General features: G+C 45.2%; 1 protein-coding gene across 1 annotated transcript in view; it reads right to left on the bottom strand.

Annotated features, from left to right (window-relative positions):
- Positions 1 to 759: 759 nt before the first annotated feature.
- Positions 760 to 19,663, bottom strand: part of TTC9 (tetratricopeptide repeat domain 9) — a 36,031-nt gene continuing 17,127 nt past the window's right edge. The window contains exons 2-3 of the mRNA XM_019733343.2: positions 4,408 to 4,590; positions 760 to 2,400 (exon numbers count right to left, since the gene is read on the bottom strand). Coding sequence (XP_019588902.2) covers positions 2,321 to 2,400; positions 4,408 to 4,590 — 263 coding nt within the window. The 3' untranslated portion in view covers positions 760 to 2,320. The remainder of the gene's footprint in view (positions 2,401 to 4,407; positions 4,591 to 19,663) is intronic.

Below are 19,663 nucleotides of genomic sequence, written 5' to 3' on the forward strand. Positions count from 1 at the left end.
CGAATGTGGCAGCTGTAACAGCTTTTTCCTTTTCCTCTTCTCCAGAGGTTGAACTATATAGGCAAGCAACTGTGGGCCCTTGGATATTTCTAGCACCTTCTTACAGTCCCCTTGGAAGCCTTTGAGGAGCTCTGTGAATATAACCCCAGGCTGCTGGCTTCTGGGCCTGTCAGCAGTGATTGGGTTCTGCAGTGGGGGAGCCTCTGCTTAAACAAATAACCCATAATAAACTTTGTATTTCCTCTCAGTCTCTACCTATAACTGTGAATCCTCCCCAACGCTGGGGATGCGGTGAGGAATGCCAGGTGGGTTGTTTGGATTGTGCTAGCCACTTCAGCAAGCAGAATGAACAATACACAGAAGTAACTGCTGGGTCTCAGCTGTCTCTTCCTGGTCTATCACTGCCCTGACCACTGGAGTCTAGTGTTGGGGACCTTTTTTTTTTGGCCTGGGGCATTTTATATATAAGAGGTGGCTCGTGTACCACCATTGACATAGTCAAGGCTTTTCAACTTAATGCACACTGTCCTGCTTTTGAATGGTTGTAACTGCTCATTGCAATACTTTATAGAGCAGCAACTAACCATAAAGCTGTTAATAGCTAGAGCTCCGGAGTCAGACAGACCTGGTTCAAATCCTAGCTATTCCACTTATGGCCATGCAACCTTGGGATGATCTTTCTGGTTTTCAGTTTTCTTATCCATCAAATGGGAATGGTATCTCATAGGGTAATTGCATGAAAGAATGAGATTATACATGTAAAGCTCTGAGGATAGTGCATTTAATAAATGCTAACTATTAACATTATTGCATCTGTATATATTTTAATTTGTACAATATTGTCTCTTTCACTAATCACACGAAAAATACATGAAAGTGCTTTGAAAAATTTAAAGCATCATATAAATTAAATGTGTCATTGGTAATAATCTCATAGGAGTATTTCTCAACTCTTCCATCTTCTTGAAAACTGGGACCACATCCTATGTCCCACAGCATATTGCACAATAATAGGCAAACAATAAGCTCTCAGGAAATGTTTCTCATTTGACTGAAGCAACATGGCATAGCGTAAAGAGCATAGATATCAGAAGACTAGGCTAGGATAAAATTAGTTTAAGGCGGGAGAGCCAGTCTGCAGTCATAATTTATTCATTCAACAAATATCTGTTGAACACATTCTCTGTGCTAGATATGGAGTACAGATAATGTCATCAAAAAGAGGCTGTACAAGTCCCACAAAGTCCCACAAAGCCAAGTTCCTGGGCAGTCTCCCCAATCTCAGCCTACTCTGAAAGCACAAAGGCAGCAGCCAACATTGTATACCACTGAACAAATGGCCCATTGCTTTGGGGGAAGCCCCATCCTGCCTGGCTGTAAGTAGCTCTGATTGAGAGTTGGGGGAGGGAGTATAAGTGGGGGAGTGGGCTGCTTCCAACAGAAATGACAGGAACTGCTGCCTGTTAATTTATTTTTATTTATACGTAATTAGTCCACAGTTCAGTCCTCCAGTCTATACAATGCTCTTTCCTCTAGACGTCATCTCTCCCTTTCCCCATCACCTACGTGGTCAACTCTTGGCCCACTTTACCCTGCCTTTTTGCTGTCACAGTTGCCTGCTGGGTAGGAGTATGGGAGAATGGTATGTGTGGTCACCAGAGAGCTCTGAGAGTGGGCTTCAATGGCATGTGAATCCTGGCAGAGTCTCAGATCCCCGAGGGGGATGGAAAACAGCACAAGCCAAGACAACAAGTGAGGGAGGGCGGCAGGGCTGAGGTTACTGAGGGTGAGGGGAATCCAGTGTACAAATTCACGGTCTCTCTCCTGGCTTAACCAACGCTTCTGGTGTTTGTCTTATCCCTGGATCTGTCACAGTTGCCTTAAGATACTCTGGTGTGTCAGGCAGGCGAGGAGGATCAAGCCGTGGGCTCCGTGCCTGCTGCCTTTGGGACGGTACACCTGCCAGGCTCTGCCTGTATCAGAAGCACAGGCTAAAGTCAAAGCTACAATGGCATTCCTGGCCTGTGAGTGTTCTCCCCAGCTGTCCCCGAAGAAGTTAGGTCCCTACTTTTCTAGTGGCTGACATACTAGAGAAGAGGATATCTCCATTGTCAGGGTAACCCAACAGATTTCAAATTTGCATCTCTGCTTCTTTTCACACTGGGAGCAGACAGAATGGAGGGCAACAGGAGGAAGAGGTAGGAAGGGGGTGATGGAAGAAGTGGGGAGAAAGGACCAGAACTCAGGGAGGGGCTCTCCACCAGGGGGTGCCTGGAAGTCCAGGGTCAGGCGCAGGTGCAACTCGAGAGAAGTGTTGTAGTTACATGGCTTCCTTCTCTCTCTGGGAGCATCTGCTGAGCTTCATCTCCGTCAGCTGGATATACCGAATGACGTTGGTGTCTGTGAGGAGAGAAGCACACCTTAGGCAGGGGAACTATTGGGTCTATACAGAACCCGCCCCAAGTTGTGTCTGCAGATCGTGGACAGGCTAGACTCGCTCAGCCAAAGCCCACAGTGGCTGAGAGGGTGACCAGGATGTCGGCTTTCTCCTGCTCTGTCTCCCCCTAGCAAATGTGAACAGGTCACCCTGACCCAGGGAACGGTGGGGAAGGAGAGGAGAGGAGAGGAGGCGGCATTTCTTCCTTTATTTCTATGAAACAGCATGTCCCAGTGCCTGAGTCAGCACAGTTAGGCTCTGTTTAGAGTTTTAACCTCAGGCAAGTTACCAGCTTCTCTGAGCCTCATGTCTGTGTGCAAAAAACAACATCCATTTTCGAATGCCTACTTTGTACCACGTTTTTAACCTTCATTATCTCATTTTACCTCCATTATAATCCTGCAAGGTATGTAGCATCATTCTCACTGTGACAAGGCGGAAAACTGGGCCCCAGAGAGGTTAAGTAAGATGCCCAAGGAGACACATAGTAGTTGGTACATCTGACTCCAAAGCCTGCCTCTCCTGGGATCATAATACCTTCCTTATGAAATTGCTGTGAGGACCAAAATAGGTTAGTCCAAAAGTGCTTAACCCAATGAATATTAGTTGAATGTAATTTTTTGAAATGGAAGAGTTTTAAATGACTTTGCTTCACTGTCTTATTTTTGTTCTTATGAGGCAGACAACTACCTCACAAACTAGGGAATTTCCCCCCAATCCTAGTCCTTAAATTAGTGAGGTGGCTATGACATGAGACAGCTGCTTAGCTTTGCACACACCAGAATATAAAAGTTACAGGGCTGCCTGAGATGTTTACTTCCAGAAGTAGAAATGAGTGCTGTAGAATACTAAAAAATTCCAGGCACAGCATCCATAACAGTGCTGGCATATAGTAGGTGTTCAAGAAAGTTCTGTTGAATGAATCCAGTTCTTAGTCCTCAAGTTGTTCCAGTATAGTTGGGGGACCACAACTGATATACAGAAAACAAATCAACACATAAAAATATGTGCTCTTAATTGGTGTTCTTAAAAAAATAAAGAAAACAGTAAGTATACATTTGGATATTTGCAAATTGATCCTAAAGTTCTTAAAGACTTCTTGGAAGGAGAATTGCATTTAAAAATCGGCCGTATGAACAACGCAACATCAAGTCAAAATCATTGTTGACCTCTTTAGAGAGGCTCTCTCTTACCACCAGGCCTACAATAGCACCCCATTTACTCTTGACCATTTTACTCTGCTTTAGTTTCTTCATAGCACTTACCACTGCTAAATATTACGTTATCCATTTGGCCATTTGTTTACTGTCCATCTTCCTCCTTTATAGCATAAACTCCTTGAAGGTAGCAAATTTCTTTTGTTCCCTGCTATCTACCTAGCACACAGAAGAGTTCCTGGGCTATTGTAACTGTTCAACAAATATCTGTGGAATGAATGAATGGCTGAGCTAGTGGATATGACTTTAAGTGAATGGTACAGGTACTGCAGGCTCTAAGGAGTGGGATCTGGCTGGAGAAGTCAGAGCATGCTTCCTGGAAGATGCTGGCCTTAGCACCAAAACTGTTTATTTGTAGTCTGTCTTGCCAACCAGAGTATGGGGTCCTCACAAGTATGGGACAGGTCTTGTCATTTATATCCCTGGTGCCCAGCACAAATCTTGGCACATAGTAAGAATTCAACATGCAGTTGTTGAGTAAGTGAAGAAAGCTGGATTCTGGGGAGGAAAAGACAAAGCATTCCATATTCGATTTGTAGAGAAAAGGTGCCCAAGGTCCCGAGAACCCAGACCCCAGGCAAATGCATAGACTGTGTGCTCTCCTCATCCAACGTCCTAGCACCCACCTGACTCCTAATTTGTCATTTCTGTGCCTGCCTGGCCCTGCACCATGAGAGCTGTCCACCAGGGTGAGAAGGCCCCAGGAGCTGCCAGAAGGGGCTAATGGTAAGAAAACATCAATTGCTGCCTTACCTGTTGGCTGTCGGGTCCTTGCTTCTTTCAGGTAGTAGAGTGCTTTGTCATAGTCTCCAAGGTGGTAGAAGGCCACACCAGATCGGTAAAGGGCCTTGAAGTTCTCTCCTTCCTTCTTCAGGACTTTGAGGCAATATTCCTTGACTCGTTCATAGTTTACCAGCTCAGCCTGGAGCAGGCAGGCTACAGAAGAAGAGAGAAAGAAGGGAAAATGCCATCAACACTACAGCAGCAGGCTCTGAATGTCTCTCTTTGGTTCTTTCTCCCCGTCCAGAGAAGGTTTAGGAGTGCCTTTATATGGGGGTTTATACCATGGAATTTGTCATCAAATAATCCTGGGTTCTAGGACCCAGTTCCATCACCAAGAAGCTGTGTGACCTTGAGCAAGTTACTTAGATGACTCAGTTGGTTGGAGCGTGTCCTCTCAACCACAAAATTGCCAGTTCGATTCCTTGACTCCCACAAGGGATGGTGGGCAGCGCCCCCTGCAACTAAAACTGAACACGGCACCTTGAGCTGAGCTGCCGCTGAGCTCCTAGATGGCTCAATTGGTTGGAATGCGTCCTCTCAACCACAAGGTTGCTGGTTCGACTCCCGGGATGGTGGGCTGTGTCATGGGCTCTCAACCACAAGATTGCCAGTTCAATTCCTCGAGTCCTTCAAGGGATGGTGGGCTCTGGCCCCTGCAACTAAGATTGAACATGGCACCTTGAGCTTAGCTGCCTCCCGGATGGCTCAGTTGGTTGGAGCGTGTCCTCTCAACCACAAGGATGGTGGGCTGTGCCCCCTGCAACTAGCAACAGCAACTGGACCTGGAGCTGAGCTGTGCACTCCACAACTAAGACTGAAAGGACAACTACTTGAAGCTGAACGGCACCCTCCACAACTAAGACTGAAAGGACAACTTGAAGCTGAATGGCACCCTCCACAACTAAGATTGTTGGTTGGAGCGTGGGCTCTCAACCACAAGGTTGCCAGTTCAATTCCTCGAGTCCCGCAAGGGATGGTGGGCAGCGCCTGCAACTAAGATTGAACACGGCACCTTGAGCTGAGCTGCCGCTGAGCTCCTGGATGGCTCAGTTGGTTGGAGCGTCCTCTCAACCACAAGGTTGCCGGTTCGACTCGGATGGTGGGCTGTGCCCCTGCAACTAGCAATGGCAACTGGACCTGGAGCTGAGCTGCGCCTCCACAACTAAGACTGAAAGAACAACAACTTGAAGCTGAACAGAACCCTCCACAACTAAGATTGAAAGGACAACAATTTGACCATTGTTCCCCAATAAAGTCCTGTTCCCCTTCCCCAATAAAATCTTTAAAAAAAAAAAAAAAAAAAAAAAAGACATGTTGGATTCTGAACCCCCAGCGTCTCAGAATGTGACCTAAATTGGGAATAGGGTCTTCATAAAAGCAATCAAGTTTTACAAAGGTCATTAGACTGGGCTCTAATTCAATATTACTGGTGTTCTTGGGGCTGGCCCGGTGGCTCAGGCGGTTGGAGCTCCATGCTCCTAACTCTGAAGGCTGCCGGTTCGATTCTCCCATGCGCCTGCAACTAAGCTTGAACACGGCACCTTGAGCTGAGCTGCCGCTGAGCTGCCGGATGACTCAGTTGGTTGGAGTGCGTCCTCTCAACCACAAGGTTGCCGGTTCAACTCCTCGAGTCCCGCAAGGGATGGTGGGCTCCACCCCCTACAACTAAGATTGAACATGGCACCTTGAGCTGAGCTGCCGCTGAGCTCCCGGATGGCTCAGTTGGTTGGAGCGTGGGCTCTCAACCACAAGGTTGCCAGTTCTATTCCTCGACTCCCACAAGGGATGGTGGGCAGCGCCCTCTGCAACTAAGATTGAACACGACACCTTGAGCTGAGCTGCCGCTGAGCTCCCAGATGGCTCAGTTGGATGGAGTGTGTCCTCTCAACCACAAGGTTGCCGGTTTGACTCCCGCAAGGGATGGTGGGCTGCACCCCCTGCAACTAGCAACGGCAACTGGACCTGGAGCTGAGCTGCGCCCTCCACAACTAAGACTGAAAGGACAACTTGAAGCTGAATGGCACCCTCCACAACTAAGATTGAAAGGACAACAACTTGACTTGGAAAAAAGTCCTGGAAGTACACTGTTCCCCAATAAAGTCCTGTTCCCCTTCCCCAATAAAAAAAATATATTACTGGTGTCCTCATAAAAAGGATGCTACAGACTGAATGTCTGTGTCCCCCAAGATTCATAGGTTGATAACTAATTCCCAGTGCGATGGTATTTGGAGGTGGGGCCTTTGGGAGGTAACTACGTCATGAGGATGGGGCTCCCCTGATTGGGATTAGTGCTCTTATAAAATAGATCCCAGAGAGCTCTTTCACCCCTTCTACCACGTGAGGACACAGTGGGAAGACGGACGTCTAAGAACCAGGAAGCAGGCCCTCACCTCTGGTGAGATCTGCCACCACCTTGATCTTGGACTTTCCAGCCTCCAGAGCTGTGAGAAATAAGGGGATGTTGTTTGAACCTCCAGTCTGTGGTATTTTTGTTACACAATATACAGCAGGCCGAATGGACTAAGACAAAGGGGAAGCTTGGACACTGAGACAGACACAGAGGAAAGACGATGCGAAGAGACATATGAAGATGGCCATCTATAAGCCAACGAATGCCAGAAGCTCGGAGAGAAGCATGAACCAGATTCTCTCTCAGATCACAGAAGGAACCATCCCTGCCAACACTTTGATCTTGGGCTCCTAGCTTCCAGAACTGCGAGGCAATACATTTCTATTGTTGAAGTCACCAGTTCATGAGACTTTTGTTATGGCAGCCCTAGGAAAAAGCTACAAGGAACAACCACAGTACTAACCATGGCTGGTATTTGTCCAGTGCTGACCTTGTGCTGGATGTGTGTCTCATTGCTTTACTTGTGTTACCTGATATAATCCTTAGAATACTATGATGTAGGTCCTATTATTATTCCCATTTTACAGATGAGAAAGCTGAGGCCCAGTGAGGTTATTTCCCAAAGTCACACAATATGAAAGAGGCAAGGCTGAGATTTAAATCCATGCTGTCGAGTACCAGAGCCCAAGTTCTTTATTGAATTGTTGAGAGGATTATATAAAATAATGACCATAAAGTATTTAACATTGGGCTTTGCACATAGTAAGTACCTAAAGTGCTGTCTAATATTATTATAATTCTTTTCAGCCCCTGCACCCCTGAAGAGGCAGCTGCCATGGAATTTCTTCAAGTTCTCTTTCATACATATTTGTCTCTGTAGTTTCTGGGAGCAGGGACTGTCTGATGGGTTAGTGAGCTGCCTCCTATCTGTGGACGACATGACAAGTGTGTCCCAGACAAGAAGAAGCTAAGGCTGGCAGGTATCTGTGGTGGGGCCCCTTCCTATTCCACAGTCAGCCATCTCTGAGTAAACTGTCCCCTTGAAGCTTTCTCTCACCAACAATCAGCCACAAGACCAGGAGCAGGGTGAGGAAGCTTATACGGCTCTGGAGACTGAGGGCCTCCTGAAATTTGGTGCTTTAGTTGCCTCACCCTAATCCCCGCCCTGGGGAGTTACCTCCTCTTCCATTCAATCACTCAGATATTTAGTAGGTATCAACTAAGAACAAAGAGGTGTGTTACACATGTTGGAGGGGTTACAAAAAAAAAAAAAAAAAGAAAAAGGAAATAAAGCACCAGTCTGCTTCTTTGAAGCAAATAAAAACAAACTTAGGAGGCAAAAGTGCTGTTTCCCGCCAAGACCTGGCTGGGTGGGGTGGGGCAGAATGCTGGTAGCTGCTCCTTTGTGCCGAGGTTTCTCCCACATTGGAAGAACCATCCCCAGATAGAGGCAAGTCACTGGTTTTAATCTTCAGGGGTCTAACTTCAGCTGTTTTTATCCCTTAAATAACTTCCCAGCAATCAGAATGGCTGATTAAGAGACCAGACCTTTCATTGGCATTGTGGACAAAACAAAGCAAAACACATCCTTTTGCAGTGAGGAGTTGGTGAACCACACAGTTTTTCAAGTTGAAGGTGTGAGAACCAGGAAGTGGAAGAGAATCAGCCCAGATCTAGGAACTGACCCGTCAGGTTTCACTGGCCACAGGGCAGAAGGCCAAACAAGTCAACCAAAGCAACCGGCTGCTAACCCTGTGGGCGTGGGCATCCGTGGCTGCTGTCACAGAGGCTCTCCATCTGCTGACATGCCAGGGGGCCATCCCACTGTCCCCACATCACCCCCATGCTGTTGGCATCTTCCCTGGTGGTTACACAGCTCTGCTGATGGGGAGGGGTTTCTGCCAAGAGGTTCCTTTCCTGTGTGTGAACCTCTCTGGCTGCAACCTGCGTGGGGCTCGGCTTCAACATCTGCTCCCAGAGGTAAAGGATGTCCTGTCTGTAGCTTCCATGTGCTCCATCTGATGTGCCCTGGGCCCAGACTGAGCGGCCCTCTTCCCCTCCAGTCCTCCATCTTCAAACAGACACCTCTGTTTCTTAACTTCGTCTAGGCAATGAACATAGGTTTTTGTTTGTTTGTTTGTTTGTTTTTTAAAAACAGTTTTTGAATGTCTAATATGGGGGAAGGGCAAAGAGGCCTGGAAAAGGAAAAGCTGCCTTCTCCCCCAGGGCAAAAGGAACAGTAGCAATCAATTTCTGGGACTTGGTGAAAATGTTTAAAATTCCCCTGCAGATCCAGTGAGAAGTGTGATACCTGGCTGTAGACCAGGGTTCAGATCTGGCAGTAGGTAGGGCCAGGCAGGTTATAGGATGCAGAGCCCCTGCTGGCACCAGAAGCAGAGCCCAGGAAGATGGAGAAATCTAGAGTTTTCTTGGCTTCAAATGGGCTGCCATCCAAAAAAGCTAGGCCGAGAGGTGGAATCCAGTTAAGGAACCATGGGTGCCAGGCCAGAGCTCTTAAAAGGGTCTGAGGTGCAGAGGGTAAGAGAGTCTGGAAAGCTGCCCTCAGCTCCACCTACAGGTAATTTTTAGACACCTTTCTAGTTTGGCTAGGGAGCTATTTGGGGTCCATATAACAAGCCCGTGGGATAGGTAAGATGGGATGTTTGTGAGGCACATATTAGAGCTGAGGACGTTAAGAAAGAGAAGTTGACTGGCAGTCTCCTTGTGTTCCTTCCACGTCCTCGTGCCCACTACCCAGGGTCTGGGGGCTGCAGTGAAATGGGTCACGTCTTCCCATTGTCCTTTCTTCCTCTCAGTTGATCCCTGACTGTATGTCAGAGGTGGTACTCAGTACCTCACATATACTATATCTTTTCATCTTCACAGCAACTCTATGAAACAGGTTCTATTTTCAGGTTTGTTTGTTTTTTATGATGATGAAACCCAGTTCCAGAGAAATTAAGTAACCTGCTGAACGTCACTCAACTAGCAGACGGTAGTACCAATTATGATATCCACCCACTTCTGCCAGGCTCCTAAGACTGTGCTATTGACCATGGGTGTCTATGGATCTGCATTTGAAGCCCTTGGAAACCCATGTGACCCCTGGTAAAAGACAGATCACCGGTGTAAACTACTTCCTCTGTGTTCTGGGGTCAACAGGGCAAAAAAACGATGTCTAACTACACTGGGCAGCATTGAGGGCACGAGGATCAAGTGATAAACCAAACTTTCCACTCCATCCTGGAGCTGATGGACTGGTGGGGAAGGCAGATGTTACATTATCTCAGATACGCCCATGTGCCAAGTGCTGTGAAAGAGAAGGGAGAGTGGGGGGAGGGGCCCTCAACCAGTATAAAGTATCATGAGAGGGCTTCTTGGAAGAAGTGGTATTTAAGGTGGGTTCCAAAGATTGAGTGTTTCTCAACCTCAGCACTATATAAACATTTTAGGCTGGACAATTTTTTGTGATGGGAGGATGTCCTGTGCACAGTAGGATGTTTAGCAATGTCCCTGGCTCCTTCCTACCCACCAGATGCCAGTTATGACAACTAAAAAGAGTCTCCAGATATTGCCAAATGTCCCCTGGATGGAAAATCACCCCTGTTTGAGAACCACTGATGTAGGAGATAAAGCTTTCTAGGCAGATGAGAGAGAGAGAGAGAGAGAGAGAGAGAGAGAGCAAGCAAGGTAAAACCGGGACACGGAGACCTTTATGGTCCATATTGAAGATCTGGGACTTTATTCTTAGGGCAACAGTGGATGGATGATGAAATGATGGTGATTATGTTGACTCAAGTGGAGGCAGGAGAAAGGGATTCGTTTAAGTGGCATCCAGGAGATAGAACTGACAGGTGTTAGGGAGCCCCGGAAATATTTTCCCTCTGCTGTTACATTCACGTGGGCGCCCTTCATACTGGAAGTCTTAGATTATCAGGACCGTTAGACGATCCAGGCCTGTTCAGCAACATTGTTATAACCCGGCCTTTATTTGAATTAAGGTTTATACGACAACAGTCTCTGTGCTCTGCTATACAGCATGGATAATAAATATTTTAAAGAGTAATGGGTTGGGAATCAGAAGAGCTGGATTCTAGTTCCACTTTTGCCATTAGGCAACATTAGGAAAGTCACTCTCCCTTTCTGGGCCTCAGTTTCCTATCTGTAAATCAAGGGGCCTGCACCTCACTAAATAATTTCTACCATCTGTTTCAATCTAACAGCCTACAAATACAATGTTTGCCACTTACTAAAAGGATGAAATTGTTTCACTGGTTCCTTCAAAAGGAATTGTTCTCCCTATTACTTGTGGCAAGGCATCTTCTGTTCGGAATGACAATCAGAACTGGTAAGGCAATGATCAAAAAGGGGTTCTATCAGATAATTCTCCTGCCATGTGGAGATTTTTTTTTTCCATAGAGATTTGATTATGTTCTGATGCAGTCTTCCCAAGGCAAGGCTCAGGGGCAGGATCTTCCCTGAAAGGAGTAAGAACTGCCGCGTTAATCAGTCTCAGCAGAGAAGGCTGTGGGCTTGGGAAGGCAGGTCTCAGGCGGGTGGAGAGGGAGCTTGTTCCCATCTACCTCTGGCCTCAACTCTGAGTATGTATTCGGATTCAAAGATGCAGTAATTCAGCAGCAGAAAGGGTGCAGGGTGGGGAGACCTGTCCACAGTGGGCACTTAAAGATGGGCCTGGACTCCCAGACAACCATATCTAGAAGCTCTTGTGAAAGAAATGCTGTAACCTGGTCTTTTGTCTTCTGACAAGTTAATAAATGTTGCAGTTTAGAATCAGCCAAGCTGTAGAGAATTAAGACAAATTTCTCTTCATGCTTGGGAAGAAGTGCTAGAAGAGAAACAGCCTCCTTGAGCCTAATATGATGATAGCAGTGGTAGCCAGTGCAACTTACAAGAGAGGTAAATTTGAGGGACAAGAATTAGGGCTGTAAATCTCCAACCACCCCTCCCATGTGGAGATTCCTCTTCCACTGCCAACTTTGGGTGGTTAGGGTATGATTTTTTTAAAATTAAATTTATTGGGGTGACAATGTTTAGTAAAATTACATAGGTTTCAAGTATGCATTTCTATAATGCATCAGTTATAGTTCACATTGTGTGCTCACCACCCAGAGTTAATTCTCCTTCCATCACCATATATTTGACCCCCTTTACCCTCTTCTACCATCCCCCTTAGGATATGATTTTATGAAAAGGGCTGGCAGGCTTTCTTAAGGGGTCTGTGGTGAGAAAAAACTAGAGAATCAGCAATTTAAAGAATCCTCTTACATACTCATGCACTCAGAAAAAGGTTGACGTTCCCGAAGCTACCGCACTGAAACCTCAGGCTAAAACATGTCAGATTCTCCTGGCTCTGGCACCTGTTTTGTTTTGGTTTTTTTTTTCCCTGGTGCATGCAGGGCATAGTGACTGCCTGGGCAAAATGCCATTCATTGGCATGAGATGAAGGGAAACTGGATGAGAGGAGGAAGAACAAGTTCATGTAGCCATTGCTTTTCTTCTTCTAGCTGACTCACTGTCGTTTGTCCTTACCTGGTGAACAGAAGGGAAGCATGGGCTGGATGGGAGGGAAGGAAAGACCTGTCCAGGGGCAGGAGTGAGGAGAAGGAACAAGCCTCCTCTATGACGCTGGCTCACTGTTATTGAATTGTATCCTCCCAAAAAGGTATGTTGGAATCCTAATCCTCAGTACCTCAGAACATGATTCTATTTGGAGAGAGGGTCTTTACAGAGGCAATCAAGTCAAAATGAGGTCATTAGGTTGAACCCTAATTCAAATATGGCTGGTATCCTTATGAAAAGGAGAAATTTGGACACAGAGACAGATACACACACAGGAAAGACAAGGTGAAAAGACAGGGAGAAGACGGCCACCTACACACCAAGGACCGCTGGAGGCTACCAAAAGGTAGGAGAGAAGCATGGCACAGATTCTTCCGCATAGCTCTCAGAAGTAACCAACCCTGCCAACACCTTGATCTTGTTTTCCGAGCCTCCAGAGCTGTGAGACAATGAATTTCTGTTATTTTAAGCCACCCAGTGTGTGGGACTTTATCATGTCAGTCTTAGGAAACTAATACACCTTGCTGGTCATTCCTCTGGGAGTTGGGCCCAGGGACTGGCTATTGTATTACTGGGGGAAAACTTCCCCAAAGTTAACCAAATTGTTTAATTGGTTTTCAAACTTATTTCAAGGGGCAATGGCATAGTGACATGGAAGGTACTTGGATCTGGACAGAAGTGACATTCAGAATATTTAACTGGTATAGGTTATAACCAAATTGAACAGGCACATAGTATTGTGCCAGTTCTGAGGTGTCCTGGCCGAATATCAGTGCTGGATCTGGAGATAGAGTCCTGGGCTGGAATCCAAGCTCTGCCACCTACTAGCCTAGGCCTTTGGGCATGTTACTTAATCTCCCTGGGTCTTGTTCTTCTCATGTGTTAAACAGAGATAATACCTACTTTGTGGGAACTCTTGTGATAATAAAATGAGATAATTAATGTATGGTATGCCTCACACAGTGCTGGGCACAGAAACTGATTCTCATAAATGCTAATTCTTTAGGAAGCCATTTGTTCAATACGGTTTCCCCAGCAATGTGTACCTTCATCCAACAAAATTTCCCCTCTGAGTGCAATACACAATGTATGATGCATACACAAAGCTATAGCTTAATTTAAAGCAAAATTTTAAGAATAGGTCAGAAACGTTTCGGAAGGTGATTTAGAGGGTCTTTCTATGGCAGAGCAATGGGCATGTAGTGTGTGCAGTGAAACGACAGCAACATTTCCTTAGGAAGCTGTGTCTAGGCCTGCAATGACTGCTCAATTTCATCTTTCCATGAAAGTGCTGATTTTCTCTTCTGCGTACACAAATGCTTGCATTTAGAGTTCTGAAAACAACTCTCTTCTGATTTCTCATTTTTGTTTCATGGTCTAAGTTGTACATAAACTCACACTTGCCTCATGTTTCCCAAACCAAGGTTTGATGGTTGGCTTTACTTACCATCTTTCCTTTCAGTTATGTTTTTCCCTATTGGGGATGGGTGAGTACATGCAGAGAACATTACATAAGCAACTTTGCAGCCAGAAAAGGGGACTTGAAGGAAAGAATGGGGTGGAGTTCTGGACCTATTTTCCTCTCATTTACAGATTAGACAGCTTCTGAGTCAACAGCTGGTTCTACCCTCACCCCTTCACACTCCCAAACTGCAAACATCAGTGCTGTCTGCTGCCTGCACTCAGCCCCGTCCCTCACCATGAATGGATGAGTAGATTTCACAGTATTTGGCTGACATCTTTATGGATGGGTTGGGAGGATGGACCCAAAGTCTGTGGGTTCCTCTGGACTCCTAATAATTCAGGAGAACTAGGAGTTCTAAAAGTCAGCGGTGGCAGGAAAATGAGCAGGCCTGGTTTCCAACTGTATAGGGCATGGGACAGCCTATAAAGGAAGAGGAGAATATTCTTAGCAGAGGAGGTAGCTGTTGGTCAGTTTCGGTGCCTTTGAGTTCTCTCCTTCACAACAATGTCCCTAGCACTGGCATTCACTCATGTGTCCTTGAGTTAAAACACCTCACCTCTCAGGGTCTCGTTGTTGAAGTAGGAAAAAGGAAGGTAATTATGGTTGCTATAAACCTTTTCCTTGAAGGCTTGTTAGCAGGATGAAAAACATCACTATTCCCCATGCATTGAGAACTTCACAGACAAGTGTTTCTCATTAAATCATCTGTGGAAGCTTACTGAACATGGAGATTCCCAGACCCCATGCCCCCAGCAATGCAGATTTGCAGATCCCCAGGGTTTAGGGTGGAGCCCAGTAATCCACATTTTTAGTAAGTCCCCAGTGGGCATCTACAGATGCACCTCCTCACCACCTGAGCTGGTACATTCTAGCATTTTGGATATATGTTTCTTAAGGACCATCCAGTTGGCTAAACTATGAGAGCCCACGACAGCCACGAGGAGCTCCAGGATTACCCACAAGGGCAAACAGGCCCCAGATGGCCAAGTCCTAGAGCTATACATTTGGACAAACAATTGCTCTCAGATTGACAGTCAACTTGTGACATTTTAGACTTTTATCTTCTTAGTAAGTGGTGACTTCTCAGTGGAGAAAAGGAGCCCAGGCCACGGAAATAGGGAAACAGGGCAGAAGGCTGAGATGCTCCATGATGAGCTCAGGAGAATCTAGCTGGACACCTGCGGGCAGCGTTCATCCATCCTTCCAGAGGGGTCATAAGAATAAGAGCAGGTAATTTTTATTAAGCATGAATGGGCCAAGCACTGTTCTAAGCATTAACTAATTTAATCTTGACAACTTAGGACGTAGGTTCAGTATTTTGCCCATTTTCCTGATGGGAAAACTGAGGCCCAAGGTCACAAAGCTAACAAGTGTCAGGGCCAGGATTTGAACCTAAGCCATCTGGCACCTGAAACTGTGCTCTTAAGCATTATACATACTGCCCTCCTAGGATGCTCAACTGCGTATGATGAATTTTTTTTAAAGATTCTTTTTAAAGATACAGCTAACATACAAAATTATATTAGTTAACCATAGTTATTCAACATTTATAGACCTAAAGAAGTGATCACCATGATAAGTCCAGCAGCCATCTGACACTGTACTATACTACCACAATATTATTGACTATATTCCCTCTGCTGTATATTATATTCCCATTTTGTTTTATACCTGGAAATTTGGACCTCTTATTCTCTTTCACCTTCCTCCCCTTTTAAATTTTTCAATTACAGTTGACATTCAATATTATTTTATATTAATTTCAAGGTGCACAGCATATGGTTAGACATTTATATAATTTAAGAAGTGATCCCCAACTAGTCTAGTACCCACCTAGCACTATACATAATTATTACCATATCATTGACTATATTCCCTATGCTTTATTTTGCATCCCCATGACTATTTTATCACTACCAGTTTGTACTTCTTAATGCCTTCACCTTTTTCACCCTGCTCACAACCCCTCCTATCTATCACCCCAACAAATCTAGTACCCATCTGACACCATACATAGTTATTATAATATTATTGACTATACTCCTTATGCTATACCCTACACCACAACTACTTTTTAACAACCAATTTGTACTGCTTAATCCCTTCTTCTTTTTCAAAGTCCACCCCTTCAATACCCCTCCCATCTGACAACCATCAAAATGTTCTCTGTATCTATGAGTTTGTTTCTGTTTGTTTGTTTTGTTCTTTAGATTCCATATATAAGCAAACTCACATTGCGTCTGTTTTTCTCTGTCTGACACTCCAATCAGCCCAGTACCCTCCAGGTCTATTCATGCTGCTGCAGATGGCAAGCACCCATTCCCTTCCATGACCAAGCAATATTTCATTGTATATATGTACCACCTCCTCTCTATCCATTCTTCCATCGACCGACACCCAGGCTGCCTCCACATCTTGGCTGTTGTAAACAAGGCTGCAATGAACATATGGATGCACACATCCCGTCTAGTAGTGTTTTGGGTTTCTTTGGATAAATACCCAGAAGTGGGATTACTAGGTCCTTCTTTGTCTCTTGTTATAGCATTTGTTTTATTTTGTCTGGTATACTCGTAAGTATTGCTACCCCAGCTTTTTTTTTTTTTCGCTTTCATTTTTATAAAATAACTTTTTCCATCCCTTTACTTTCCATTTGTGTGTGTCTTTGAATCTGAAGTGAATCTCTTGTGGATAGCATATATAAGGGTCTTGTTTTCTTATCCATTCAACCCTCCTATGTCTTTTGAGTGGAGCATTTAATCCATTTGCATATAAAGTAATTGTTGATAGATATGTAGCTATTGCCATTTTATTAATCATAATTTTGATTTTTTTTTTTCCGTCTTAAAGAAGTCCCTCTAAGATTCTTTGTAATACTGGTTTGGTGATGATAAACTCCTTTAGCTTTTCCGTGTCTGGGGAGCTCTTTATCTGTCCTTTGATTTTAAATGAGGACAGATAAAGAGTCTTGATGGGCAGAGTACCCTTGGTTGTAGGTACTTGCTTTTCATCATGTCGAATATTTTGTGCCTAGCCCTTGTGGCGAGCAAAGTTTCTGTTGAGAAATCAGCTGACAATCTTATGGGGGCTCCCTTATAAGTTACCAGTTGTCTTTCTCTTGCTGCTTTTAGGATTCTGTCTTTGTCTTTAACCCTTGCCATTTTAATTATAATGTGTCTTGTTGTGGCCTGTTTGGGTTCATCTTGTTGGGGACTCTCTACGCTTCCTGGACTTACATGTCTATTTCCTTCGCCAGGTTAGGAAAGTTTTCAGTCATTATTTCTTCAAATAGGTTCTCAATCCCTTGCTTTCTCCCTTCTCCTTCTGGTACACCTATGATGTGCATGTTGTTATGCCTGATGTTGTCCCAGAGGTCTCTTAAACTATCCTCATTTTTTTGGATTCTTTTTGCTCTTCTGATTGGCTGTTTTTTGCTACCTGGTCTTCCACACAGCTGATTCAAACGTCTGCTTCATCAAGTCTGCTGCTGATTCCTTCTACGGTATTCTTCATTTCAGTTATTGTATTCTTCACTTCTGACTTGTTCTTTATGGTTTCTATGTCCTTTTTGATGCTTATTATCTCTTTGTTGAAGTTCTCACTAAGTTCCTTGAGCATCCTTATAAGCATTGTTTTGAACTCTATATCTGATAGGTTCTTTGCCTCCATTTTGTTTAGTTGTTTTTCTGGGGTTTTCTCCTGTTCTTTCATTTGGGATGTATTTCTTTGTTTCCTCACTTTGGCTGTCTCTCTGTCTTTGTTTCTATGTATTAGGTTGATCTTCTATATCTCCCAGTCTTGGCTGGGTGGTCTTATGTTGTAGGTGCCCTGTAGGGCCCTGGCACAGTCTCTCCCTGGTCACTGCTCTGGGTGCTCCAGGAGTGTCTCTTGTGGGGGTTGTGTGTACCCTCATGCTATAGTTAAGCCTTAATTGCTATTGGCATATCAGTGGGTGGGACTGACTCTCAGGCTAACTGGCTGTGGCGTTTGGCCACATCCAAAGCTTACAGGCTGCTATGCAGGCGGCTTACCCCAATGAGTGGAATTCACCCTAGAGGGCTCTGGTGCCTGTTGAGACTGCCCTTTGTGTGTGCCACTTGTGGGGCTAATTGGGTGGTACTCTGCTGTGGTCTCCAAATATGTTGGTTCTGAGGCCTCTGAGGAGGGTCTCCAGTGCAGGCCTAGGTCACCTCCTGCCTGTGATTGGCTGGGGACTACCTGGTAGGAGCTACAAAATGATTTGCGGTTGTTAACTTCCTGTGCTAAAGTTGGAGGCATGTGGGAGAGGATACGCTATGAACTGAGGATGGCTGCCACCAGTACGGAGCCTGGGATGGCTCCCCCAAAAGCCAGGACATGCCAAGGCCTGCTGCCATGTGCCAGCTCGCTTAAGGTTCAGCTACTGATAAAGTCTTGTGTGGTACATGAGTTATGTGAGGTAGGGTCTCAGGGAGTCACTAGAATGGGAAGAGTTGTGGTCACCAGGTTAATATAGACTCTTGTTTGGCACCAGTGCTGAGCCTGGAGCTACTCAGCAAAAGTCTCAGAGCACACTGAGGCCAGTCACTGCCCACCTGGGGCCCTCGGACTCTGATAGTTTTCCAAGAAAGAGTGCAATGCGAGCAGGGCTGGCTGCTTGTGAGAAAGTGCCTCTGGCATTGGAGGAGTTAGATAGGGCGGGGTCCCAGTAGAGCTCACTAGGCCAATCAGATTCAGATTTGGCCTGTTGGCTAGGGCTCAACACAGGAAAGATGGCACCAGCCTGCTGGGACTGCATAGGAGAAGGACCCCACTCAGGAAAAATGGCGACTGTTCTCCAGCTCTCACCTTAGTCTGTGCCCCGAATGCCTTCAATGCCCCCGAGTCACCATCCCTCCACTGGGGCCCAGGTGACTGCCTACGAGTAAGTCTGTGCACGGGCCGTTTAAAAGGACATCTTGGTTCCCACAGCCTTCTGTCCCACCTGGATGGTTGGAATCCCCATTGCTCTTCACAGCCAGATGTTGTGGGGACTCCTTTTCCTGGCACCAGTGGGGCTGGGGTCCCTTGCTCCTTGGGATAAACTCCATGGCCGAGATATCCCTCCTGATTTTCAATCGCCACATGAAGGTTTGGGGTTAGCCCGTTTCTCATCTCTGCTCCTCCTACCAGTCTTGACGTAGTTTCTTCTTTATATCCTTAGTTATAAAACTTCAGTTCAGCCAGACTTCAGATGGTTCTCCAGGTTGATTGTTTTATAATTTAGTTGTAATTTTAAAGTGTTCATGGAAGCATGCACAGTGCTCGTCTACTCTGCCATCTTAGATCTCTCTCCCTATGATGAATTTTAACTCAGTTCCTTCATTAGATTTGAGGCATGATTCTGCTTCTTATGAGGATTAAGTGTGAGACTTAATGGTGCCAAACTGTGCTCACTTTATATGTATACTTTATATGTATACTTCTCATCTGGAAAATTTCTATATAACTCTCCAGGATCCTCTACCCCACTTGTTTCTCTGTATTCAAAGAAACAAACAAACAAACAAATGAAACAAGTGCAGAGTTTCCACCAACACTGTTTTTTAAGTTCTAAAACCACCAGCATCTCCAATTCCACTGAGAGTCTACTGTTATCCTAATACAGCTGATGCCACACATCTCTGGTTTCTTCCTGAAACAGCTTCTATCTTATCTGATGCTTGAAAGCTAACTCCCACAGTATTATTTTTTAATTGAAATTTTTATTGGGTAGCTGTAGCTTTACATACAGTTGTAAAAAATAATATAGTGAGATCTGCTGTACCCTTTCCCCAATTTTCCTTCAATAGTAAAACCATAGTACAATATATTGA

The sequence above is a fragment of the Rhinolophus sinicus genome, linkage group LG03 (assembly GCF_036562045.2).
Source record: "Rhinolophus sinicus isolate RSC01 linkage group LG03, ASM3656204v1, whole genome shotgun sequence".
Classification (NCBI taxonomy): Eukaryota; Metazoa; Chordata; class Mammalia; order Chiroptera; family Rhinolophidae; genus Rhinolophus; species Rhinolophus sinicus.